Source organism: Ambystoma mexicanum, chromosome 6q (assembly GCF_040938575.1).
Source record: "Ambystoma mexicanum isolate Mex_15411 chromosome 6q, UKY_AmexF1_1, whole genome shotgun sequence".
In the NCBI taxonomy this organism is placed as follows: Eukaryota; Metazoa; Chordata; class Amphibia; order Caudata; family Ambystomatidae; genus Ambystoma; species Ambystoma mexicanum.
This window is the reverse complement of record NC_090937.1, coordinates 31,152,114-31,179,399: the sequence shown is the minus strand read 5'-3', so window position 1 is coordinate 31,179,399 and position 27,286 is coordinate 31,152,114. Positions and strand designations below refer to the sequence as shown.

At 44.5% G+C, this 27,286-nt stretch overlaps 1 protein-coding gene across 5 annotated transcripts in view; it reads left to right on the top strand.

The window, feature by feature from the left end:
• WDFY3 (WD repeat and FYVE domain containing 3) overlaps nucleotides 1-27,286 on the top strand; it is a 2,538,776-nt gene that overhangs the window by 1,211,268 nt on the left and 1,300,222 nt on the right. For all 5 annotated transcript variants that reach the window (XM_069630405.1, XM_069630406.1, XM_069630403.1 and 2 more), the window contains one exon: nucleotides 26,269-26,363. In XM_069630405.1, coding sequence (XP_069486506.1) covers nucleotides 26,269-26,363 — 95 coding nt within the window. The remainder of the gene's footprint in view (nucleotides 1-26,268; nucleotides 26,364-27,286) is intronic.

The window sequence follows — 27,286 nt, the reverse complement described above, 5'->3', positions numbered from 1 at the left end:
CAAGGAGGACCCTCTTCATCCGCGGGAGGTTATTTTAGTCAACAAGTCAATGACCTGCAGAGTGCCAAGCTCCAGCTTAGAACTTGACCAATGCAGCATGTGGGTCTTAGCAGAAGATGAGGAGCCCTCTGGATGGTCCTGGACTCCTCGAACATCCTCTGATAGCGGGTTTATGATGGAAGCACCAGCAGAAGAATCTTGTGATCGGAGCAAGAGTGGCAAGGCTTCACCGGGAGATGGCTTTGGAAATCCCAGTCAACTAAACAAGTTAACGCCTTGGCCTCAGCTACAGCCTACACATTTAAGCTGATTAGAACGGGCAAACTCTTTCTATCAGAGGATAACTGAATTGTCTTAGCTAGTGCCCTGATCTTATCTAGGCTCGAATATTGCAACACACTATAAATTGGCACCAACAAATCCATCACCCAAAAAATCCAGATTCTTCAAAACAACGCCCTTAGAGCGGCAGTAGGTGTGGCTAAAAGGATTCATATCTGAGCAATAAGGCGCCAAAACAATTGGCTCTTTACCCTCAACAAAATCCACTTAAAAACTGCCTCCTTGATACATAAGGCACTGAACAATGCTGCCCCCAGTTACCTGGTAAACGGAGTCCAAAGAAGAACCTCTACAAGACCTACAAGACACACTAACTGCATTGTCATTCCAAGATTTAGACTAACCAAAATCGGTGGTAACAGCTTTCAGGTCAAGGCTGCCCAACTATGGAACTCTCTACTACACCATATCAGGGTAAATCAATCCTATCCCAAGTTTAGACTCAGTTACATTAACTGGCTCAAAGTGAACGATAACTAAACGACTACGTACACACCCTTGTTTATTGTTTTATATCGCTATTTCTGTTTATTTGTATAGCACACTTGTGTATCTCGCTATGCCTATTCTGTGCACTACAATGTAATTATTATCCTCTCTGTGTATCTGTGTATAACCATGCAACCTGTTAACTACGTTTCGCATTATCTGTACTGCTTGTGCCCTGATACCCCAGGGTCCGGTGCCCGTCATATAAATGAATAAACTAAACTAAACTTATGGATCTTCAGCTGAGACTTCACTTCTTTAGGGTCTTGGCTGCAGTGAATGATCTGAGGAATGCCTGTAGGACTCCTTCTCTTATATAGATTAATGCTGGGAGCTGCCCCAGTCCACCAATTGCAAAGACCTGTACCATTTAAACAGGTAAGAGGCTTCCAATCCTGGACAGCCTTAAACCCCACACCAGCAACAGACATGTTCTGACATGGATGTTAATTGGGACCAGACAATCCTAACCCCTATTTCCTCTAGTTCAGATACACAAAGCACTTTTCCTGGCAATTCAACTCTGTTTTCACTAAAGTGAATAACATATGGCATTTCTGGACCTGGGAGGGCAGAAAGATGGCCAAAGGACAGGTCTTAACTCGCTTGGCACAGCCATTTTGAGTATATGGTAAAAAACATGGCATTATACAGTCAAAATAAATCCTGCTCGAGAGTGCACTGGAAACATATGTAGAGCAACATTCACGGCCACTAGCTTGCCCCAGTCACATCAAGAAATGTAAAAAGATGTTGCACATAACAAAGGGGGAAAGGGGATTCAAAGAACCCTTGCAGTAGTTCACTGTAAGGTGATGTGTACTACATTAAAAACAACACACGAATCAAGAAAGGCGACAGTCTCCCTGCACTAGTAACCATAAGGGCTGACCAGTGTCCCCAAAATAAATGGGTTGAGCAAGGTAAGTGAACCAAAAAGAGTTGACCTACCTCCAAAGTCTGGTCAGGGTTAAAGGCATAGCAAAACAGCCTGAGGTTTCATTGATGTCAATGGAAGGAAAATTGTAAAAAGAAAAATGTTTCCTAACAGCCTTCCAGGAGGTTTATAGCTCTCCCCTCTACAAACTGTCATTCTAGTTTGCTGCATGCACCAGTGTCTTAGATCTGCTTTACCTGACCAACAAGGTTTGACTCCTGGTCCAGCAGATCTCTCTTCCATGCTGAGTGTTCCTCCTTTCTCAACCAATGATAATCCCAGCATTTTCCATCCGTTTTCCCCCAAGTAGACAGTGATTTCTTTGTCCTCCCTGTGATATTTGAGGGCAATGTTAACTGGGTTGAGCTCTCTTCTCTTGGCTAGGGTCATCTGAATGAGGTCAGATACTGTTGAACTATGATATCCAGGAATTTGATAGACCTATTTGATCGAACATCCAAACACATTTTCTCCTTGGCTGTGTTTTCTCCTCTCATTGAGTCCTTGAACAGCAAATCTCTGGCCCGACTCCTCTGTCCATCTTCTACCCCACTCTGTACATCTTGTCAATCTCACCTTATTACCTGTGTAGACACCAGGATAGGAGCAACGAAATCCTGAACACACCCTAGAATGTTCTCTCCTTCAGACCGCTACTGGAGTGACTTGATAATACGTTTCTAATTCTGAGAGAGATTCTCCAAGTTCTCCCATTTGTTTCCTAGTAGTTGTAGAGCCCTGAACAAGTTCCCACTTTGTGTTAAGAGCCCATGTGGGGTCTCCGAGGGAATGAAGTTCTCTTTATCCTGTTTCGTTCTTAGAGGTTTTTGAGTATTTTTCCTGTTCTTAACAATTGCACTGGAGGGGTCATCCGATAACCCCTAGATCTCTTATCTGAGGTCATCGTCTAGTCAAGTGAAGCTTCATACCTCTCCATAATCAGGGAGCACCTCCCGCCGTCTTCCAGGGCCAAGTGCCAACCTCCATATTTCCAGAAGCAGATACCTTGCTCACAGTAGTTCTGGAGGCAGCAGTTTGCTTGGTGCCAAGGTGTGCATGTTTGTTGAAACTCTGTACTTTGGTTTTCTTGCTTTGTCATCTATTTAGGTGGATTGAGACAAGAGACAGACGTACACTGGAGTAAGACACCATATCTAGACTACATAAATCACTAAATGTTCACCATGGTGACAGTGCCCAGTAAGAGTGGGCTGCAATGCCAAGCTGTTCACTACGGATGATGCAAGCCCTTCTCTGACTTAGCTGCAAAAACTGTGTTTGAGTCACTACAATGTGCAGTTCATTCATGCCTACTCTGTTGATGCACTTGTTGGCCGGAGGACAGAGACTCTGCTCTCTTCACCTTGGCAACTTAAACACTGCCCAATTGCTATCCTTTAATTGTAATCTGTTCTAAAAGTGTGTGACATTCATTTTATACTTGAAAAGGTCACTTCCCTCCTCATCGCCACAGGATTGTGCAACTGCAAGTACAGAGGTAGTCTGTATGGAGGTGCTGTTGACAGTGTAATGTTTCAGATTTTCTCTGCATGGAACACTGAGGATTTCTCAGTGTAGAGCGGGTGTCATTCTTAACTTGGTTTTGGGTCTCAAGTTGGACATTTGAATTTTGTATATAAAGAACCAAGAAAATACCTATCTTGTCCTATCGCTATGGGGTATTTCCCTGCTTGACCAATTAAAGTAAAGGTGCTTGTCTGTCATCAGGAAGTCTATAAATCAAAATGTCCTTATGGTTAATTGGCTTTCTATTCCAAACCAGGGGAAGGAAGCCTTTAAAAGAATTGACGCCTTCTTGTTTTTGTTTTGGTTGACTTCCTCGTCCAGGTGCTGGTGTTTCTCTGCTGCTCTGCTCCTGCCTTGTCTCCTAGATGTCCCCCTGCACGGAAGTTCGTTTTGTGAGTTTCTGATGTTAACAATGCCATCACAGTGGACGTGCACACCCTTCACAAGTGTTGCTGCTGAGAGAAAGAAGGGATTTTGGCATAAATTAGGGTTTTTTCCGTTTGAGGCTCTGCACGTGTTGACAAATGGCTCTCTCTGGATGTCGTAGTGTTTCCTCATAGTGTATCTATCCCAGAATCCTTGAAAGATGCTCCAGAATCCACTTTTGGTTTTTGGATTTCTAAACCTGATGCATCTTGGGAGAGGCAGTCTCAAATACCTGTTTTTTTCGAACATTGTCGTTGCTCGCTCTTGGAAATAGTTCTGGGCTAGTCCCATCAGTCCTATTCTCAGGCAGATCAGGGGCTGGAAGTGTGTTGACACTGTGACTTTGACAGACTAATCATTATAAGCCCTTGACCCTCAAGGAACTTCCATATGCTACGAAGGAAATGTTCAAACAATGTGGCCAACAGAAAATCTTCCAACCTAGTCTTATGAGTCTTTATCCCCCGGGGCTACCCTAAGCTAATTAACACATGTTTGACTGTCTGGTCAACACAGGAGTTCAATAATCCTAAACTATAAATATGCAGTCCAGACCTAGGGATTGGGTTACTTAATTGCAGAAATATTTCTATGGTATAGGATTTTACAACTCTATTTTTTTTTAAAAAAAGAAATGGAGGTCACAGGCGTGTTCTCCATGCAATGGGAGTGTGGTAACCAGTAAACGCTCCTGTATAGTAAAAGGTGGGAGGGAGCGGGGAAAGGGGTTGTGGAATGATGACTGGTGAAATAGTGACATCAATCCCAGCCCTATGCTAATCAAACCCTAAACCTAAAAAAAAAACGTTTCTGGCAAAGTGCCTCACAGAGTTACATAGTCCTGAGGTTTCTTCAGCCTCTCTGCTTGCGCTTCATGTCTAAGGGCTTCCCCCAGTTATTCAGTTTGACAGGTCCATCTTCTTAGGACTTCACAGGGCTTTGCAATTTTCACTGGTAGTCTTCTACCTGCTCTTGTCTTCAAGATTCTCTGCGATCTCTCCTAGACATTGTTTCTCAGGTTTCACAGCAGTTCGCCGAAACTCTAGGATCAGGTTCCTCCAGGACATTGACTTTAATGTTTATATGTCCACTCTAGTTCATTCCCGGTCCTTTTCAGGCAGCTGATAGCTGATATTATCACACCCTACTGCTACGGGCCTTAATAATTTCCTAAGCATTGCAGGTGAAAAAGCTTTGGCCTTGGGTTTCTAATTACCTCAAGGACTTGAGAGGGGCTGTTGTGCCCTTGTGGTCGGTCTGCCTCATCCAGGGTTTTAACAGCTCTTCACCTCTCTCCTTGCAGCTTTCACAATCTTGGTGCTGTCCTCCAGGCAGCAGCAGTGGTACTATGTGAATTGGTCTTTTTAAAATTGTCGAATTTTAAAAAGACTGATTTAGAAAGACCGCTCGGAGACTGTGCAGGGGCTGCCAGGCACGACCAGGCGAGGGAAGTGGGGGGGGGAGTGTGAGGTAAGTGTTTTTTGTTGTGGTGAGTGTGTCTGTGTGGGAGAGGAGGGAGGAGGTGTGTGGTGGGGACAGGAGGGGCGGAGAAGCAGATGCATGGGTTCCATGTGATATTTTTGCCGCAAAAATATCGCGATGCAAAAATATCGCCATATTTTTGCGGCGAAAATAACACATGGACCCTGCGGGGGACACCCCTGCAACCCCCGCCTCATTTATTTATGTGCGGGGACACCCCCGCACCTAATATTTTCGCCACCAAAAATCACCAATGGCCGTTCCCGACGACCATATGTACGGCGATATTTTTGCTGGCGAAAATATTACCTGATACCGATGCATGTCTGTTTACGTGACTATCTGTGGGAGAGGAGGTGAAATGTGTTGGGCTTGGAAGGGGTGGTAGAGGATGAAAGGGAGGTTTGTGAGGGGGTTAAACCACCCCGATTTTCTAGACATCCTGCCATCACTAAAGGGGTGTAGGGTGATATTGCCTTCCTAGCGGGCGGGTGGGGGGAGAGGAGGTTGAGAATGTCATATTTCGCCATTTTGAAGGCCACTCAAAATCGGCCAAAATAAATCTACCTTTATTGTGTTTGGCCTCTGGAATGCAGAAATATCGCATAAAACCAGCAGCAATCTCGTGTATCAAGGGAATACTCCAAGCAGCAACCTTCCCTTGTATCAAGGGACCATCAGCAAGTATGTCTGTTTTCTCATTGTCCAAGACAAATTCTGGGAGCTCCTGCTCTCTCTATGGGTAGGCTGAGGCTACCTATCAGCCAGTAGGGGAAAGGGGACTGGTCCATATCCCAATTGATTAGTTGTACAGCTATATGAGCAAAGGTTTCAAGGGATGGGGCAGCCCAGTAAATATTTGGCGTGGATGCTTTAAACAGGTTGTTTGTCACACCTTGACAGAATTCTTGGAGCTTTTTTGGTAACCCCTTGGGTTTAATGATGTTTCTAGGGGTTTACTGAGGTTTTCATTTTAGAGCCTCCCGTAGTCAGAACATCTCTGTTGTGGTGTGTGAGAAAACTGAGGGAGTCATCACTTCCTTCCTGAGACGAACAAGTTACTTACCAACTGGTAATGTTCTTTCGATTGGATGTTCCTCCAACGTATTCCTCATCTTAGATGTATTACATCCAGCTTTGCTGCTCTTCGGAAATTTTTTCGGCAGAGGGCGCTGTGCGTCGATGTCGTCGAGTGGTTGGTCCCTCGAAGGCCTCCGTCGAGGGTGACGTCATCGGGTGTATAAGTAGCACGCGCAGCGCCCGATGGCCTCAGTTCTGTTTTTCCCCTTTTTATCTTTGATCTTGTACTGTGTAGATTGTGCCGGCAGACAGGTATGAGCCTTGCGAGATTTGAGATGGCAAAAACCCGGAAAAATCTACAGAGGAGTAGGCTGGGAGGGCAATGAGGAATACGTTGGAGGAACATCCAATCGAAAGAACGTTACCAGTTGGTAAGTAACTTGTTCTTCGAGTGGATTGTGTCCTCCAACGTATTCCTCATCTTAGATATACTCCCAAAGCAGTATGGACAATTCCTCTGGAGGAGGGGGTAGATTTTTCGATACTCTTAGATGGCTGAGTATAGTACTGCTTTTCCAAAAGTTAGCTCCCTAGATTGGGAAGCATCCAGGTTATAGAATTTTGAGAAGGTGTGTAGCGAAGACCAAGTTGCTGCTTCACAAATGGATCTTATTGGAACACCTCTTTGTAGGGCCGTGGAGGAGGTGATGCCTCTGGTGGAATGAGCCCTTAATCCTTCCGGAAGGTCTTTTTGAGCTAGTCTGTAGCATTCTGAAATGCAAAGCACAATCCAGCGTGAAATTGTCTGTTTTGTCACCGATTGACCCAGTTTCCTTCCTGTGTAACCTATAAAGAGCTGGTTGTCCACTCTAAGTCTGGAAAGTATAGAGATGTAAAAGCTTAAAGCTCTTTTCGGATCTAACCTGTGTAATTTTTCCTCCTCCGTCGAAGGATGGGGTGGAGGATAGAATGCGGGTAAGACAATTTAATTTTCTGACTTAAATGAAAATCAGATATTACTTTCGGTAAAAATGATGGTTTTACCCTCAACACAACTCTGTCCTTATGGAACACAGTATAGGGTGGCCCAGAAGACAGTGCCTGCAATTCGCTCACTCTTCTTGCTGATGTTAGAGCAACCAAGAAGGCTGTTTTCCACGTTAGTAATCTTAATGGACACATTTTCATAGGCTCAAAAGGAGCACACATTAAGAATTTTAGGACTAAATTTAGATCCCAGATCGGTACTTGAAATGGGTGAGGAGGAAACGCATTAGTGAGTCCTTTTAAGAATTGTATTATCAAAGGAATTTTGAAGTAGGAACATTCTTCCGATGAGCGCTTGAAAATGGAAAGCGCCGCAAGGTAACCTTTTATTGTTCCGATATTCAGACCTCTGTGTGCTAGGGTCAGAAGGAAAGATAACCGGAATAGAACATAGAAAAGGATCAACATTCTTTTCTCTGCACCAGTTGCAAAACTTTTTCCAACGGCAACGGTATAGAGACTTTGTTGCTGGCCTTCTTGCCGAAAGCAACACCTCCATAACGTCCTCTGGAAGGTTCCAATCCCTGTATCTCAGCCTTTCAGATACCAAGCATGAAGGTTGAGTGTTTTGACCTCTGGATGGAGAACCTGACCCTCCATTTGAGAGAGAAGGTTCTCTCTCTGAGGAAGACGTACTGGAGGACAGATGGACATGTCATGAAGGTCCGGGTACCACGTTCTCCTGGCCCAATCCGGGGCAATTAGGATCATGCGGCTCCGAAACCTTCTCAGCCTCCTGATGACCTGAGGAATGACGAGAATCGGAGGGAACGCATACAATAGTGGGAAATTCCACTCCACCACGAACGTGTCTCCCAGGGCTCCTCTCGGGGGAAATTCCCTCGAGCAATACCTTTTGCATTTTCGGTTGATTCCGGTTGCAAACAGGTCTACTTGAGGGGTTGCCCAAAGGGCGAAGATCTCTTGAATGACTTCCTGAGCCAGTTCCCATTCGTGGGATACCGTGCTCGGCCTGCTCAGAGCATCTGCCGTCATATTCTCTTCCCCGGCTAGATGAATTGCTGTTAAAGAGATTCCTTCCTGAATCGCCCAATACCAGAGCTGCATTGCCTCTCTGCACAGGGGTAGTGACCCCACACCTCCTCTTTTGTTTAGGTAGTGCATGGCCACTGTGTTGTCTGTCATTATCAGGACATTCTTTTCCCTGACAGATGGCAGGAAGGCCTTCAGCGCTAGTCTGATTGCCCTCAGCTCTAAAAGGTTGATATGTAGTTTGGACTCCGATGGAGACCAACAACCGTTGATTGTCAAATCGTTGGCATGAGCTCCCCACCCCAGGAGTGAGGCGTCCGTCACTACTGTGATCTCCGGCCATGGTTGCCAAAAAGATTCTCCTTTTAGGATGTTCTCTGTACAGGTCCACCATAGAAGGTCTTGTCTGACCTTGTTCGGAATCTGAAGAAGATCCGTCATTTGACCCGAGAACTGGGACCACTGAGTCTTTAGGGCTCATTAAAGGGAACTCATCCTCAAGCGTGCCTCTGGCACCAGAAAGATGCAGGATGCCATGAAGCCGAGCAACCTTAAAAAGTCGTAAGCCTGGGGATTTTCGGCATTTTGGAATTTGGAAACCATCTGAAGAATGTCTTGAGCCCTCGTCTTGGGAGGCGAGCTCTTTCCCAAGGACGTGTCTAATACAGCTCCTATGTACTGAAGCTGTTGGGAAGGTGTCATCTGTGACTTCTTGAAATTGAGGGAGAAGCCCAGTTTGTGGAGGAAGTGGCAGGTGACTTTAAGATGATCCAGTGCTTGCTTGGCAGAACGCGCTCTGATCAACCAATCGTCCAGGTAGGGGTAGACATGAATCCCCCCTCTCCTGAGGTGCGCTGCCACCACTACCATTAACTTGGTGAAGACCCTCGGGGCGGGGTCAACCCGAAAGGCAGGACTCGAAACTGATAATGTGATTCGCCAACTATGACCCTCAGGTATTTTCTGTGTTTGAGATGAATCGGCACATGAAAATAAGCATCCTGGAGGTCCAATGAAACCAACCAGTCCTGAAGTTGAAGGGCCTGAAGGATCTGAGAAAGGGTAACCATCTTTAACGTGTCCTTTCTGAGGAACTTGTTCAAGTTTCTTAAGTCCAAGATGGGTCTCAGTCCTCTGTCCTTTTTCGGGATCAAAAAATACGGGGAGTACCATCCCTTGTTCCTCTCCGTTGCAGGTACTGGTTCTATAGCACCTTTCTTCAGCAGGGTTAAAACTTCCTGCTGTAGGAGCAGGTTTGAAGACTTCAACGGGTGTCTCCCTGGTGGATTGCTTTGAGGTTGCGTTAGAAAAGGAATGCAGTAACCTTGGGCTATTATTTCTAGAGCCCAAACATCTGAAGTAATGGCTTGCCATTCTTGCAGATGCTGTGACAGCCTGCCCCCTACAGGTGTTTTGTGATGCAAGTCCTCAAAGCGGTTTTGTGGCGGATGTTGCAGCCGCTGATGGCAGAGAGGCTGCAGCTGGAGCTGGTTTAGCACGTTTTCCTCGTCCACCACGAGTGGCCTTTTTCTGGCCCCTTTGACTCTCGCCTTTACATATGAGGTGTAGTAATGATAGGATCGTCCCCTCCATGACTGTACTTGCACACGAAAGGCTGAGGTTGCCTAATAGCAGCTCCTAAAGAACCCTTCCCTTTCTTCCCCTTCTGGTATGTGCTCCGCCGCCATTGCATGCACTCACAAAGAGTGTACAAAAATGTTGCCAATGCACATGTGGAGTTGGCAGATTTAATGCCATGCTCCCGGCTGAAAATACCTTCCGTGCCCAACCATCCACACGCTTATCGTCCCTGTCTGGAGGGATAGACGGGTATGCAAGTTTGTTAGAAGCTGTGGCTGCCTGTATGCCCAGACTCTCGGGAGTTGGGTGTTTGGACAGATAGCCGGGATCGCTACTGGCCGGCGGTATTTTGATGTGAGGGATTTATTTACCGCAGGAATAGAATCCGGAGTTTCCCAATTCTTGGCCACCCTATTTTGCAGGGCTACATGAAAGGGTAGTACTGGGTCTTCGGTGGGACCATGATCCAATATATCTGTTAAATCATCCTGGATGAATTGGGCTGATGGTTTAGCCCATCCTAAGTAATCTACTACCTTTGTCATTAATTGACGGTATGATGGACTGGCATTCTCTCCTGGTTCTGGTCTGCCAAAGTCGTTTTCAGGAGATGTGTCAATGCCACTTGCATTGTGTAATGATTCCACCAAGTCCCTCATTCTGCTTTCTTCGGAAATCAAACATTCTGGGACATTTGGGGTGCCATATTCCAGCCCAAAAGGTACATTCTCCTCATCAGATCTCGCCTGTTCCTCAAAAATGGAGGTCAGGGATTTGAAAAACTCCTTTCTGGGGAGAGGCTTGAAAACCTTTTCTGGGAATGGAGGAGGAAGAGGTCTAGTACCTGGCTCTGAGGACAATACAGGTTTTGTAACCTTATCCTTCTCTTTTTCTGGCTTCCCTGGCTTGGCTGGAGCCTTTGGAGCCGAGGGTTTCGACGTCGATAACGGCGTCGAGGACACCGTGGTCGTCGACAGGGTCTGCTTCGAGGGCGTTGAGGCGACCTTCGAAGATTTTCCCTTCGAGGTATGATGGGTCTCGGACGGCGTCGATGACCTCGAGCAATTGACTCGACTTGAGCATTTTAAACTCGCTTCCTGGAAGGTTCCCTATACTTCCTTTTTCGATCACCCGGGCTCGAGGGCGCGCGAGTGTCGGAGCGATGATGCTCCCGGCCGGCTTCCGAAGAATGCTGGACCGAGGCTCTGCTTTTTCAAACACCTCCATCATTTTGACCCTGAATGCTTCCCACTCTTCGGTAGACGAATGTTTCGTGGGGCATTTCATCTTTTTTTGAGACTCGTCTGACGATGAGGTGGAGGGAGACCTGTGGCGTCGTTTCTTCGATCTTTTTGATGAAGACGACGAGCGATGGGAATCGCTACGGGAACTCGATCGTTGCCTTTTGCGTCGAGGAGAATTCTCCTCACGGGATCTCAACTCTACGCTAGAGGTTTTTCGATCGGTTTTTCGACCTACCTTTAGCTTTCCTCTCCTCTCTCGCAAGGCCTTCCCTGTCATCGCCTGACACTTCGCACAGGCCTCCATGTCGTGGCCTTCTCCGAGGCACCACAAACACTCTCGATGCGGGTCCGTGATCGACATTTTTGACCCGCACGATTTGCACTTTTTGAATCCCGATTTCAGGGTCGTGGTCGGCGTTGATGACGAGGACATATTTAGTTATTATATATCTTCTCACAGAACTCGAGGCGCGCCGAATGTCCGAAGCAACGTATACTGTGGAAAAACGGAACTGAGGCCAATGGGCGCCGCGCGTGCTACTTATACACCCGATGACATCACCCTCGACGGAGGCCTTCGAGGGACCATCGACTGGACGACATCGACGCCCTCTGCCGAAAAAAATGTCCAAAGAGCAGCAAAGCTGGATGGAATACATCTAAAATGAGGAATACATTGGAGGACACAATCCACTCGAAATTTTGTTACTATTTTGAACTTGGGGAAGGGAGCCCCGGGACCTTTTGGAACTATTGTTGAACTTGGCAAAGGCGAAGCTGAAAACAAGCCAGAGCTTGAAGAAGCTCAGAACTTTACTTTGAACACTGTTTACTGTGGTGCTGACATCCATACACATTGTATAGTTTGAGTTGTGAGGGCAAGTATAGGTTTTGAACGCACAGACTTTTAAGTTGAACTTAATGACGCAGACAATCCTTAGTTTCTTTATGTAGGGAAATCCCACCTTAGCTTAGAGCAAGTTCGGCATTAATCCATCCTGACAAATAAAGACCAATCAAGTATGTTTCTTAAGAAAAGTGAAACTGTTGTCTGTTTCTTGCTTCATGATGCCTTCACAGGTGTAAAAATAGTTTTTTCATGATGTCATGTAAAATGGTAGAGAGGGGTTTCGTCTCAAGTCTCTCTGAGTAAGGTAAGGAGTCTGGAGACTTCCTTGTTGGTTTGTCAGTTGCTTGAACACATGCTGTGCATGGTCCTGCACCAGCTACCAGTACTCTGCCCTCTCTATGCAGCAGCATTGACTTTAAACGTTAGCAATGACTTTAAGGTTCTTACCAGTTCCCCATGGTTACTGACGATTTTCTCTGTTCTGCTCCTTATTTCTCTTTCTGGAAATCCAGTTCTGGTTTTCTTCTCGGTAAACAGATATATTTTGAGAGTGATGGTGACCACAGATTTGCTATCGAGTCTGGTTAGGGTGTACATCTTGTTTTTGGGAAATGTGTACCATATGGAGATTCTGGCTCAGTTTGGGGATGGTGGGAATGTTGCATTTTGGGAGGGTTATTGCAAAGTGCTAAGTGGAGTTTGTGAAATCATGTGGCCAAGTGTTTTAGATTCCTTGGGTACTCAATGGGGAAGGTTACTCTTCTGACCTCTGTTTTTTACCAAAAATGTGATGCATTATGGGAGATGTGGTTTTCAAATCTTCCCTATGTAGATGTTTCAGGGAAGGAGATTTGTAACTGGTTGGGACTGATATGCCAAAGGCACTGCTGTGAATGGGAAACTGATCTGGGAAATACCCCTCATACCATGTCCAATGTGTACCTCACAGAGCGGGTAGGCGAAGGTGGTCACCTAAGTACCTCAAACCCTCTCTGTCTAGGTTTATGTGGTAGGCGAATACATCATTTTCCCTATATTTCAGTCCCCAAGTTCTGTTTCCTTGAATTTGGTACAAATGTAAGGCCCACCTTTTTTTTGTAAGATTGGAAAAGCGAGCATAAGGGCAGCAGGCTCGAGATCTATTGAGAGGCAGTTCTTTATTTCAATCTACCCCCTCTCCTCCGCAAGTTCTAACCTGGATTGTGTCCTGGTCCATATTCTCACATGTAATACCTATTCTATTGTTAAGGCCCCTCCTTACACACTCTACCATCACTCTCCTTTGGTTTCGGGTGTGTTAATGGCCGTTCTAGTTGGTTTTTATCACACTTAGGAGAAATAACCCTCATGCTGTTTAACATTGTACATGCTGTAATGTGATAACATAATCAATGAGTTTTTTAAATTTATTTTTTTTAACTTTTATTTATTAATGCTCAGCAGCACAGATAGCAACGCGGATGTCCATGTATGTGAAATAAAAAAAAAGTAATCAATACAAAAGGAGAGGACAATCGTCTGTCACGCTTATTTTACATCTAGAATAACATGAAAAAAAGTTTTAAAATAAATCTCCAGAAGGACAGGCATAAGCGCCTATATGATTTGCAATGCCCCAGGAGAGATGTCACTCTTTATTCAGCAGATTATCTGAGACACCATTTCCAAACGTTGTGTTGAAATCACTGCCCAGTTCTGTAATTTAAGAAGGTGGGGGGATTGTCACTTGGATGAATCCCAAAGGTGTAGTCCCTTGCAATGAGTTCAGCAATTGAGTTATACAAATTAACAAATTATATGGATATGTAGGTGTGCCTTCTTAGTATTTCCTTAAGTAAATTATCTAAATATTTCATTGTCCATAGGATTAACAGAGCAATGTAAAATGACCACCTGTGTTTCACACTCTGTTGGTAGTTGTTTAAATTTGGATGTAGAAAAGCCATCCAGATTATAGCTATCTGCTGCCCACATTACTTTCAAATGCCACCTATTCAATCTGTTCTGCATTGTCTGAATGAGAAGCTAGTCCAGCTATACTTCACAACATAAAAATCAATTAGGCTCTATAGACCCACCTATTGGATTTTACATCAGACTCCTATTCCCTGTAACACACTTCCAAGAGCCATTTCTTGTTCCCCAGATGCCGCAGCCCACTCAACATATGCAGGCCCTTGCAACAAGTACCATATGCTGGACAAAAGGGAAACCCGTTTCAGAACATTTTATGACTGCACCAGTAATTCGATTTTTTAAAAAGATATTTGTGTGGAGGTTATTCCTTTGGTTATCATTGCTGGTGCCTTCCAGCAAGTCTAGTGCCATTGCCCCTCTACTTGTGGTTGTTGCTGCATAACTGAAATGTGGTTATGAAGTCACATCCTGTGAACACCTGTGATTTTATTGGTTATCACCAGCAGACAGGGGCGATGCAGCTTAGGAGGAATTTCTAACTTAATATGTAAATGTGTTCTGTGCGAGATTAACAGAGTTGCTCTTCCTACTGACTCCTAAACCTCCCCTTTGGAAACTGAGGCCTTGGCTGCAGTTCGGTCAGAAAAAGCAGACAAAATGTGCATCCTTTTACAACTGCATATTGTTCATTAACCCAAGAAGAAGATGAGGGACACTCTCTGTTAGGGCATTTTTTCTAAAGCCCACTTATGGTAGGGCTTTATAAAACGGCCTTCTTGGTATACTAGGCCCCAACTTCTAGTATGGCTGTACTACTCAAGGTTCTGGTACTATGGTAGAGCAGCCAGGCTTATCTTAAGAGGGAGATGCGAGTTGTAGGTAAGGATATAGGCCCAAAGAAACATTTACACACTTGTAGTTACAGTAAAATTATTGATTTTATATAGACAAGGTTCAAGTAAAATCTCAGGTAAGTACGTACTATTTAAAACTAAGCAACGCAATAGAAAACCAAAATCGGCACCCCAGCAACAAGAGAGTGACAAAATGACCCAAAGTATGTACTACCACGATTCGCACAGTACCTGGGGAGTGATGAAGAGGTTGCAGCTGGACGCCTTCACAATGCAACTGTTGGTGGACCCAGTCTCATGTTCCTTGCTCTTGGTGATGAGTCAAGAGAGGAGGCCTCGAGGAAAGCATTCTTCATGCTCCAAGCCAGATCTGTGGTTTTGATGCCTTTTTAGAGAAACCAGTGAAGAGCGGTATGCGTCCAATCAATTCTCTTCATTTGCTCGGTCCTGCACTCTGGTCAGGGGACTTTGAGGAGGGGGGTCTTACCTCTGCTGGAAGGTGGTGCATACGTGTGTTAATCAGCAGGCGGAAGTCGTATTTAAGGATGGACCAATAACCTTTTTTTATTCAGGCAAAACACTTTAAATGTGGTTTTCAACACAAGCATGATGTTGGTTTTATTTAAGGAAGCAACTTTCCTGAAAAATGCTTTAAATCAGGGGTTGTGCTTTGACACGGGTTAAAGCCAAATGAATGGAAAGAAGAAAAAAGTCTTTTAAACGTCCTTGCTTCTTAGTGTTGTCTTTGTTTTCCTCCTAAGGCACTCATTAAGCGCTGCTTCAGACTTTCTCTCTGAAGTTCAAATAGAAAAGAGATGTCCATTCCGGTAACCTTTTTTTTTTCCCCGGTTCCGTGGGCCAAACAATACAGTCCGTAAATCAATGCCCGTGCCTTCTGTCAGCCAGCACTTATCCCGGCCAAATGGTGCTTTTCAAGTAAGCCCCTGTCAGAGGGACTCTGCTTTGTCTCCGAGATTTTGTGCAAATGGACTCCTCGCATGCCTGTGGCTCTGGCAATCAGTATGCCCAGTTGAAACCAGCAGCCTCCTCCTTCCATTCCTCTCTGCTCTCGCCTTCTCCCTGGATAAAGACGGAACAGAGAGCCTCTCTGTGTCCACGCATGCGTTTAGAATGCTGTCCTCCCCTCCGCTCCCAAGTTCAGGTGTTTTCAATCTTTCCCTGCTCTTATGAATCAACCCCACCCTTTCTTTGCTTTTCTCCCTGGGCTCTCCCACCCGACCTCCCTGGTTATTAATGGATTCCACCCGCCCTCCTGATATTCTTCCCGTTCTGAATGTCTTTCTTCTGCTGAGGTAATAAGGTAGGTGAATGCCACTGTGCATTTTGAAACTAAGCGATTTGGGAGCTTTTCTCAGTGATTCAGAATAGTGCATTTTGGGAGAAGTCGTTTTCTGACATGTAGACTCCTTAGATTTAACTTTGGGAGCTCCTGGCAGAGGAGTTTTTTTATTTATGTGCGGCATGTTTTCACCGTCCGTGGCTGTCAGTACAGGGTGTTCTGTTAACTTTGTGTTGGTGTGTGGGCTAGATGTCCTGTCACTGTTCAAATCCTGTGACTCAGGAGGTTTATCCTCACAGCGTGTCTGATCGTCTTCGGTTCTTCTGTTCCAGTGGTCGACTTGTCATTTGCCTCAGAATCATCACCTTTTATCCAGGTACCCAACCAATCAACAGTCATGCATCATTCAAACTTTAGGTGGTGACTGTCCTTTTAGGACAACTGCCTCCCAGTTGCAACTGGTTCCAGGCAAGCATGCCAGGAGACAAAGGGCTGCAGAGTTTGACTCCTCCCTAGTTTCCCGTCTTCACAGACCGAATGGGGCCTTGGCAGGCTTTCCATAGAAATCCCGCTGAAGACAAAAGTCAAACCAGGACCCAACCCGCAGGTTGGTAGAAGAAGGACCAAGACAGGACAAGCCCATAAGAAATGGCGGAAAAAGGGGGGGCACCATTTTTGGTCATTAGTGACCCTTCTGTGCACCACAGCAGCTCTGAACACAGCCAGGGTAGGAGAAATGCACACAAGTCAGTAGAACACGTCTGCTGCCACCAGCCATTCAGGTATGCCTGTCATTGTAATAGGAATGTTACGTGAGCAGTGAGAAAGGGGATACTATGTAACCCCTTAGCACTCCACATAAGGTGGTGTGTGCTGATCTCACACAATAAAATGATCATTCTGTCCTTGGGAACATAAAAGGATATAAAAAGGAAAGCCCAAAGGGCTCCCAGCAGTGCTGCACAAAAGGCCTGTCTGCTGCAAGAGTAAATTACAGTAGCCTTTTAAAAAGTATAGAGGAAAGCATGACTACATAAAGCAGAGTAAAAACATAATGAGCAGGATTCCCATGGTCAGAGTAAAAGGAATGACTGAGGGGAAAAAGATTACCTTATTCGGGAGAACCGACAAAAGGTCTACCTAACACACTCCCCCCTGCGGGGAAGGTTTTTAAAACTCTAATCTACCACCTCATCTGTTTTCTCTGCAGCCTTAACCAAAAGCAGTTGGTCTTCTGCTGCCTTTTCTGCGTATTAGCCACATCTGGTAAAGTGAAGAGAGGTGATGGATGTGGTAGATAAAAATATTTATCTGAACAGTGTCTTACACCCCTGCAAGGAAGGAAAATGATACTATGCTTGTGGCTTGCAACATTCTACTATGGATGGATATCACTGAATTTGGCGTTGATCTCCCTCTCGAAAGAAAAGAGCAATACCTTTCTAGAATTGAAGATGCCAAAAAGTAACTCTTGATATACTTTATGCAGCAGAAAGATACTTGGATACACCTGCCGGGGGAATGTCTGGCAGATCGAGCTGAAAAGCTAAAACAATCATACTTGAATTGCAAAATAGGTTGTTACACTGGTGTTTTAATTTTAACGCACTTCTCTTTGGGCTTGTTAATGCCCATGGGTGTTCTCTAAGATGTTTGAGGCTGTAACAGCCTTTCTTAGTCTGGGCAGAGTTTATCTGTACCTGGACGAGTGGCTCATCAGGATGCAGAAGCCAGTGAGAGTATCTTTGTCTAATCAATGAAATGCCTTGCGTCTTGGACCTGCCAGTCAACCTCTGGAAACCTACTCTTGTTCACATACCGATATTACATTACATATTATTTCTGTGGTAAACAAACACCGGAAGAGTTGTTCCCCTCGCAAACTTAACCAAGCAACTTATTTCACCTGAACATGAAGGTGCAAGATATCTAATGTGATGCCTCTTTTTTTCAAGATGGTGTTGGTACGGGATAAGGAAATAAAGTACCCAATTAGTCTTTCTCTGTTGCTTGTCAAGACAGAAGGATGTAGACATGTTGGCAGACGCTGGAGTTGAATTTAATGTTACAAGTTCCCTTCTATCTCACTGACAAACCCAGGCCTAGAACAAATGGGAATTGTTTCTGTTGAGCCATACACACTTTATTAATTTCCTGTGCAGCACATTGCTGGTTATTTTTGCCATCCAGGCCAAGAAGTAGGTTCTCTGTATGCCTTGTGGAGGTTCCAGTGGACTGGCACTTTAGGAACACATTACGTCTTCCCTGGGATGGTCAATTGCTGTATGCTTTTTCAACTGTGCACTCCTTTTGAAAGTATTACACACATTTCCGATTGCTCCCCAAGTGGAACAACAGTGTGGTAAACAGACTGATGGCAATTATCTTTCAGCCCCCTGAATTCATCCTCAAAGCAGCATCAAGTTTTTGTTTATTGCCATCCTTGGCAACATGGTATCTCAGGACTTAATTTATGGCCTGCTTAAGCTGCCAGCAGACTACCTTTACATTTTGAGAGTTGCATGCAAGAAATAACCTAAATGCAGTTGTCCTACCAGGCCCAACTATGATAGGAAATCCGTTTCTTGTCTGACTTTGTGTGGGGAAAAATGGTCAACCCCTCTGCCTGGGTCCTCTTTCTGGGGTACTCTGGGTTTAACTAATGGCCTACTCCTAATGCCTTAGTTTGAACCACCAACCTTTCTTCCTGCTATTGGTTACGAGGTGAATATAGCACCCCTGACTCACTCGGCAACCCTCCCGCATACTTTTACTGGTCCCTGCAAGCTGCTGTCCCTAAGGTCCCCAACAAGTGCCTTTCCTTATCCTGTGCTGTACATCTGGGTTGCAAACCACTGTGGAACCCTGCATCTGACTCCTTCCTGGTCCCTGGCTCTAGTTTCAGGGGACCCTCGTGGGCCTTACTCTCCAGCTTCTGCCCTTCTCCTACTCTTTAACTCATGTTCTTGATTCCTTACCATCGCCTGCTTCAGCATTTACTCCTACATTTCCTCCTGCTCTTGCTCTCCCTTCTCCCCTCCAACTTCTCTCTCACTCTTTCAGGAACACCCTCCCTCAGGAATGCATTCCTAGACCCCACTATAAAGTAGAAAATCTGATGTTTGTCTGTTCGGAGTACCCAGAACATTTTACTTTATTTTTGTGTTGCTCTGACTATTTTCTCCACTGATCTCACTTGAACGTGACTGTTATATTTTTGCAGCTCTTTGTGAACTGTTATGGACCCAAACTATGGCGACTACTATCAAGGTGCCCCTTAGTTTACTTTGCCCAATAATCTGTCCCAGTCAGTTGTACTGATTCAGGTTGGTGGCACTGCAAGTGATTAGAATGACTGCACAAGAAGTAGTCATTTTGGTCCCACAGGAAGCCTTTTCTTCCTGAAGGCTTTCAAAATAGTCTCTAGTGTTGTGAAATCATTATCCAGGGAACTGCATCTTGTTGCCCTTGAATGTGATTGATTGGAAGCCAGGAATGACCACAAGGTTATTTTACGGATTTCAGTTCAGGCCAAGAGCTCACAAAGGAATGTGTGGGGTTACCTGGGAGTGATTGCAAGGGTTGTTTGTCTGGAATCCCCCAAAAATACACATCCCATGGATTTGCCTGGGAAAATGCCTACAAGAATGTGTGTGTATTTTGGCCATCACTGGATAGCTGGCTGTCAAATCTTTGAATGGTATGTATGTGTGTGTGTTTATGATTGAAAATTAGTTATCTTCTGCCCTCTACCATCTAGTTTGGCATAAAAACTGGCACACTGCACCAGGAATTTTGGTAACTATTGGGATTTGGTCCTGAAGCATCCAGAGGGATGGCTGACCTGAGTATGACCATGGAAGCTCTGCACTAACATCTTTAGGACTCTACAAAAGCAAACTGCAAAGCTATGCTTTTTTTCCTGACCCGAAGAAACTGTGCAGTGCTCCTCTCCCTTGCTCTAGCAGGGATAGTCAAATATGTTCTTCGGGAGGTATTTTTGTAGCTCTGCAACTCTTGGGTCTCGCCTGTGCTGCCTGGCCTCTGAAACAGAGCATTGTATCCTCCTGATGTCCAGGCATGCCTGTTGCCTCTGATTGACACTTCGTTCGGTGATCCATCTGTGTAGCACGACACTGGTAAAATTCTTCCAGCATGGAGACCTTCAGTGACTTGTCCTGCTGCGCTTTCTTCAAAGCACAACATTGGACACCTAACAAGATCTTTATTTTTCACACAGTCACCGTTCCTTCACCTGCACATTTTGATGGGGTTGCTCTGACCTCAGCTGGTCTCTCCAGTCCCTTCCTGCAGGGTTTGGGGTCTTTTGTTTCAGACACTGCTCCTCTAGTTGTCATCTGCAAACATCTGTGCTGAGGTTCCAGGTGCTCCACTCCAGACTCTCTACTGAAACAACTCCAACTGCACCTATTTGTTTTCGAACTTCTGCTGTGCATCTCCTGTATCGCCTCTTGCGGGTGGGGTGAGAGTGGGTTGTTCTGTTCTTCAGTGGCTGTAGGGCTCCCGTGCTGAGCTGGGCCATCTTGAACGGAACTGTGACTTTCCCTGTTGGTAGCATCAATACTCCCCTCTGCAATATCTAATTGCCTCAGTAAACTCCCATCCCGGAGTGAAGTGTGTGAAACTATTGAACTGGGCTACCTGTGGGTAGGTCCTCTTATCCTTGTGGAGGTCTTATTAGTATCCAAGCCTCTTGATGCGTCCCTTGTTTAGACTCCTTACATGACTCCTTTTGGTAAGATTAGCCCTTTGATTCTTATTGGCCCATTGACTAAACATTGGTACAGCAGTTTAATTGTGTTTCCGAGCTTTGTATGCCGATTCTGATTGGACTTCTTTGACCTGTGGGACCACACACACAGGTTGCTGAGGAGAGACAAAAACGTCCACTGCTTAGGCTGCCCGAGGTTTGATCATCCATACGCATAGCGGGAGTCCCAATAAGGTAAGAACCTGAGGTACACAGCTCTAGCTGGATGGGATTCTATAACAAAGCCTATGTCAGATAATGGAATTAGGTGTGTAAGGCACACGATCAGAGAAGAGGGAGGGAGCCAGTTCCTCAGGAACTTGCCAGGCAGATCACCATGTGAGAAAGCAGTCATGGCACTCTTTACCCTAACATTATGAGCACCCGCATTAAACCAACAGAGCACTACCCGTGTAGGAGGGGGAGGGCTAACCATAAAGGGGAGGAGGTGGGCACAGAGGACAAATTCCTACCAGGGCCATGGAAACCCAGAAAGGAATGGGGCAACCAATCGGTGCTTTCAGTGCCCTAATAACCCTATTCACCACAGTATAAAAGAAAGCCAGACTCCACTAGCTTAGTTGATGTTGGGGAGGTTTCCTGGGGTTCAGTTTCAATGGCCCAGCTATATTAGCCCCACTTGGCTAATGCGGTGTTTCCTTTGAGCTCCTCACTCTCAAAGTATTAGAACAGCCAGAGCAGGAGCAGTCAAGCCCCCCCGCCCCTCCTCCTCCGGAATGTAACCAGTTTGGAGGTACAGGAAATACTTTTGATTATCACACAGTAAGGGAAGGTTCACATAATATATCTGTAAAAATATATTCTTACCCAGGAATGGTGTCTCTGCTGGCACTCTGTAGAAGTTGCTTGTGCCCTAGGTCTCTTTTGTCAGTCTTGGAAGGTCTAGGAGATCCCTGAGGATTCCCAGATTTTCCACCTTCACAGGTTGTATTATGGACTCCTCTCCCAGTTATCCATCAACCCCTGGCTACAGTGACTTTTGTTGCCAAAGTGAACATGCGACAGCCCTACGAGAGAGCTAAAGCAGGGTTGATTACTTTTCAGAGGCCTGTAACCCTAGGCGATATCTGCAAGGCGGCAACATGGCCCCTCTGAAAGATGTTTGTATGCATTAGGAGAGAGACTAAGAACTGGAGCAGGCACCGCTATTTATTCTTACTTTGAGCAGAAGCTTATAAATATTGCTGTATTTTGGGGTGCAGCCCACTAAATCGTGCAACCATGCGTCAGCACGATGAGAGTGAACTGTGTAAAGAAAGACCTAGGCAATCTTGCCTGCGGTGTGGGCCGCACACCCTTAGATCACGATTGGGTTTCAAAAAAAGTTTAGTTTTCTGATAGTCCACATTCACAAATCATTAATTCTTGAGTTTGGTGATTTATTTAAAGTGACCGTAAACAGTTGCTTTTCTGATGGGCAAAACAACCCAAAATGGCCAATGCATTTCCGACTCTACAGTCCTTCATCGGGGCCTATCTAATCAAAATTGTAGCCAAACATAAGACATCGGTGTTAATTAAACCAATCGTGCAAAAGACAACATGATCCAAAATATAACACATTACAATGCATAACATGAAAAATCAACAGGGTCACACGTACACGAAACATAAAAAAAAAAATAGAGAGTAAACACAAAAATATTAAAAATACATAAGCTTTTTCATATAAACATCACATTATTCAGCTTCATATCTTACAATACTCATGCGATTGTCTATTATACAAGTGCCCAAATGCCAATTCGATTTAGGATATGCTAATGCACCTTGTGTGTTAGCTATTGTGCTGGCCAGTTTACCAGTTATGTCAATACTATAGTGCCTGATAATGATTGTGCTACGACTTTACAGGTGGGATTTACAAAAACAGATGACATTTATAAACCGCACAGAACGAGTGTTTATTCTCATGGTGACTATGTTGAGAATGCATGCGTGATGCTAATGTGCAAGTATTGTGAGAGATCAAAATTTCTGACCTTTGCCCGTAAGATACTGGCATATCCAAACTCAAAAGTTTGTATTACGATGTGCGGCGCAGCCGCTTCCAATCAAGTGCACAAGTTAACCTGTATTGATATAATAACATCAATTTAAGCGTGCAGCTAGCCCGCTGGCTTCTGTTATTTTACACTTAATAACTGTTAATCTTGGCCGAGCTAGTCTGCCATTTAACGCCTACCTTATGTGAAATGCTGATGCAGAGCGGGAGACGTGCTTCGCTGAGTCATGATTCTCTGTCAGCTCGTTACCTAAGTAAATGCTGAGTTGTATTCAAAGTGAGGCTCCAGTTGCTACGGCATTGCCTCCTACAACATGGAGTCTTGTCCATGTGAAAGCCGCCATCTTACTTGGGGCTTATTCAGAATGTGAAAAAACGAGTGGATTCTGTATGTACACACACTAATATGACGTACTACTATCCTACATCATCTAATGTCAAGCGAACATTAAAAAACAAAAATAACACATACTGTGGTGATCCCCTTGTATGTATCACAAAATCATAAATGAAGCGAGAAATGACAAGAAAACAGAAACAATACTGGAAGATTGTAACAAAGTCACGTAAACACATACATTATATATTTTTTAATATATTTTTTAAGAAAACATGCAAGAACACTGTTAGGTGATGCTGAGTGAGCTTCTGACGATCAAACTCAGGAATATCGTCCATAGGATGTAATCTCAACTATATGCTGGTCCAGCTTGGTAAGTTACTTATACAGTTGCTTTTTAAGAAAACGGTTCAACTCATAGAAAACAGTTCAAATCTAATTCTTCGTTCATTCCCCTGGGTGATAAACTGTCCAATCGATGTATCTATCCAGTACGTCTCTTTGCTGACGTCTTCTTCGCAGATCAATGCCTGGTTGCTGGTTGCTCAGTACTTCCAATACTTGGAACCTCAATTGGGCCACAGTATGCTGTTTTTGATTGAAATGTCTGGCAACAGCTGAATTTGGGTTCTTATTTCGTATGCAAGACTTATGTTCGCTCATCCTAGTCTTCAGCTTCCGTCCAGTTTCTCCCACGTAACATAGTCCACAAGGGCAGCGTATGCAATATATGCAATTCTCAGTGTCGCATGTCCCAAAACCTCTGAGTTGTATCTTTTCTCCTGTGTGGGGGTGTGATACTGTGTTCCCTTTAATGATGCTATTACAATTGTTGCAGTTCAGACATGGGTAGGTGCCTTGTTGTTTATGCGTTTGTTTTCTACCTTTGGTGTCTTTGGTGGTGACTAATAAATCACATAGATTGTTTGAACGCTGGTATGCAAACACTGGTTTAGTTTGGAATAAGGAAGTTGTGCGTTCATCGCTGGTGAGTATAGCCCAATGTTTGGTAATTCATTTCTTTATTCGTGCAGTTTAGTTTATTAGTCGAAAATTTTGACACATACACTATTGTGGGGGCTTCCCTTTTGGGTTTCTCTTCCAATGTGCTGGCTCTAGTTTTGGCTGTCACTTTAGAGGATGCTACATGTAATTCCTCCTGGTGGTGTCCTTGATTGGATAATTTGTTTTCGAGTTTGTGTAATTCTTGTTGAAGTTCTTCTGGATCGCTGATGATTCTTTTCAAACATAGCATCTGTCCATAGGGTAAGTTACGTAGCGTATTCTGAGGATGAAAACTCATGCAATGTTGTAAGTTATTCCTGTCAGTGGGCTTGGTGTACAGCGAGGTCGTGATCTGTAGTTGATTTACTTTCACTTCGACATCAAGGTAATGGATATTAGGATTTCCTATTTCTGCGGTAAACTGTATTCGCGAATCGATCTGGTTCAGGTATGTCAAGAATTCCTTCAATGTGTCAATGGATCCCTTCCATATCCCGAAAATATCATCTATGTATCTAACCCACACTTTTAGTTGGTCATTCCATTTTTGTATTTCCAAGATGTGTTCGGTCTCAAACCGATGCATAAATGCGTTCGCATACGCTGGTGCCATTGTGGCTCCCATGGCAGTTCCTGACGTCTGCAGATAGTATTCTTTCTCATAAGTAAAGTATGAATTCATGGAGATGAAGGTAAATAATGTCAAAATAAATTCTTTGTAAGCTCCTATGTTGTCTTCCTTTAGCAAGAGCCATTCCACTGCTGCTTGCCCTAGGTCATGAGGTATACTCGTATAGAGGCTGTTTACGTCAATGGTGAACAGAATGTCTTGTTCTTCCAGATGAATCTGTTCCAGAATGTTCAAAAAATGTTTGCTGTCTTTAACATATGTGGAGGTTTTTTGTATGATCGGTTGTAAGAAGTAATAGATGTAGGTTCCCAAAGGTTGTAGTATCCCTCCTGTTGCTGCAACAATTGGTCTTCCGGGCGGGTTGTCCAGATTTGTGTGTATCTTAGGGAGTGAATAGAAATGTGGAGTATTAGGTCTTGGATTCTGCAATAATTGTTTGGTTTTGTGTGTAATCATGCCCAATTCTTCCGCTCTTGTGAGAACTGACTCAAGGTCCATTTTTATTCTGTTCGTCGGATCATGATCCATTTTTAGCATAGATTGTGTGATCGCCTAGTTGTCGTAAGCATTCTCTTTTGTAGTCTGCTGTATTCTGAATGACTAACGCCCCTCCTTTGTCAGCCGGCCTTATGGTGATTTTTTCATCCATGTATAAGCCTTTGATAATGGCCATTTCGCCTCTGCTGAGATTCTTGTATTTAGGTGCACCAAAATGTATCTTTTTTAGGTCTGCGAGAACCATTTTCTCAAAGATGTCAACTGCGGGAACTATAATAGGAGCTACAAAAGTACTTTTTGGTTTGAATTCTACAAAATCTGATGAATCTCTGTCAGATTGATGTTCATTTTCCATTTCTGCAAAAAATACCTTCAATTTAAGTTTGCGTGTGAGTTTATGTAGCTCAATCTTAGTGTTGAATAGGTTGGTTCCATAGGTTGGTACAAACTTAAGTCCCTTCTGTAATACTCTATTTTCATGGTTGCTAAGAATCTTGTCAGAGATGTTAACTACTAGGTTGTCCGTGTTTGGTGTCTCGTCTGGACCCCGGGTCCTTTTCCTTTAGTAAGAATAGATTTTAAACAACAGTATTTTACAAATCTTCAAATTAATCACTAAAGAGACAACCTACCCAAATGTCGACTTTTTTTTAACTCCCCTTGAAAGAAGTTTGTTTTTTGTGTAACACATTGCTTTGTAGAAAGTTCATCTGCACTTGTTACCATAAATTGGTTTGTACAGTATTTTGTCTGTGTCTTTATGAGCTTTGTGTGTATTTGTGGGAACTTGAAGAGTGGGAGTGGAACTTCCGGTTTGCCTTGTTTATGAAGTTACTGTAACTATACGCACTAACTATTCTTAACAGTAAATGAAACCAGTGTCTTAAAATTATCCTCTACCCCCCCCTTGGCTCAACATTTCATTTGTTCTTTGCTAGTTTTTCATGTTGCAAACTAAATGATTTTTGCTTTCTATTTTATTTGTAAGGTTTGGACAGTTTGTCTCGTCTACTTTGCCAACATTTGCAGTATGTGAAAAGTTTGTAGTCATGGAAGTTAACAACGAAGAAAACCTGGAAGCTGGTAAGGTTCTTTAGAAGTAAGTGGTCTTGTGCGACTGCCTGTTTTCTTGACTAATTTCCTGAACCCCAGGCAGGCTCTTCCACCTCAACTCCTTTAAAAGTTCACCCTCGGGTGACTGGACTTGGATAACGGCAGCATCATTGGAGGTCTTTTGGATGGAATGCTTTGGTGTGAAGCATAGCAGCTGTTCTGAGTGACCCAACTGTACCAAACATCCTGTTTGTGTCCTCCCACGTATTCCTCATCTTATGATAATTATCTCTCCAGCTTCAGCTGCTTCGGAATTTTTTCATCAGGGGACGCTGTGTGCCGTCGAGTCAATGTCCCTCGGGGGCCTCCATTCGACTGCCAATGTCGTCATCAGTATAAGTAGCGCACGCAGCGCCCGTTGGCTTCAGTTCAATTTTTCTGGGCTAACGCTTTGAGAGATTACGGTGCATTTCGGTTCTTCTGTGAAATCACTAGTTATTTTTGTTTAGAAAATGTCTTATTCGGCACCATCAACGCCTAAGTCGGGCTTCAAGAAGTGCCAAGACTGTGGATCGAGGATGTCGATCACCGACCCCCATCGCGTATGCCTGTGGTGCCTTGGTTCGTGGCATCGTACCTCCGACTGCGGCTCCTGTCAGGCGATGACTGAAAAGGCTCTCAGGGAGTGTAAAGGTAAATTGGTGGTGGGGAGAATACCTTTCGAAGTCTCCTTGGAAGAGTTAAAGTAAGACAGATGAGTCGAGGGATTCCTCTCAACGTAAAATATCAAAGCGGTCCCGATCGAGAAGTCGATCACGCCATTCTAAGTCTTCTTCGAAGAATGCCAAGAAACTGCATCATAGGTCGCCTTTGACCTCCATTGATTCCTCGGCTGAGGTAATCAGGTGTCCAACGAAATCAGACTCCCCTGCTAAGTGGGATGCGTTTCGTAA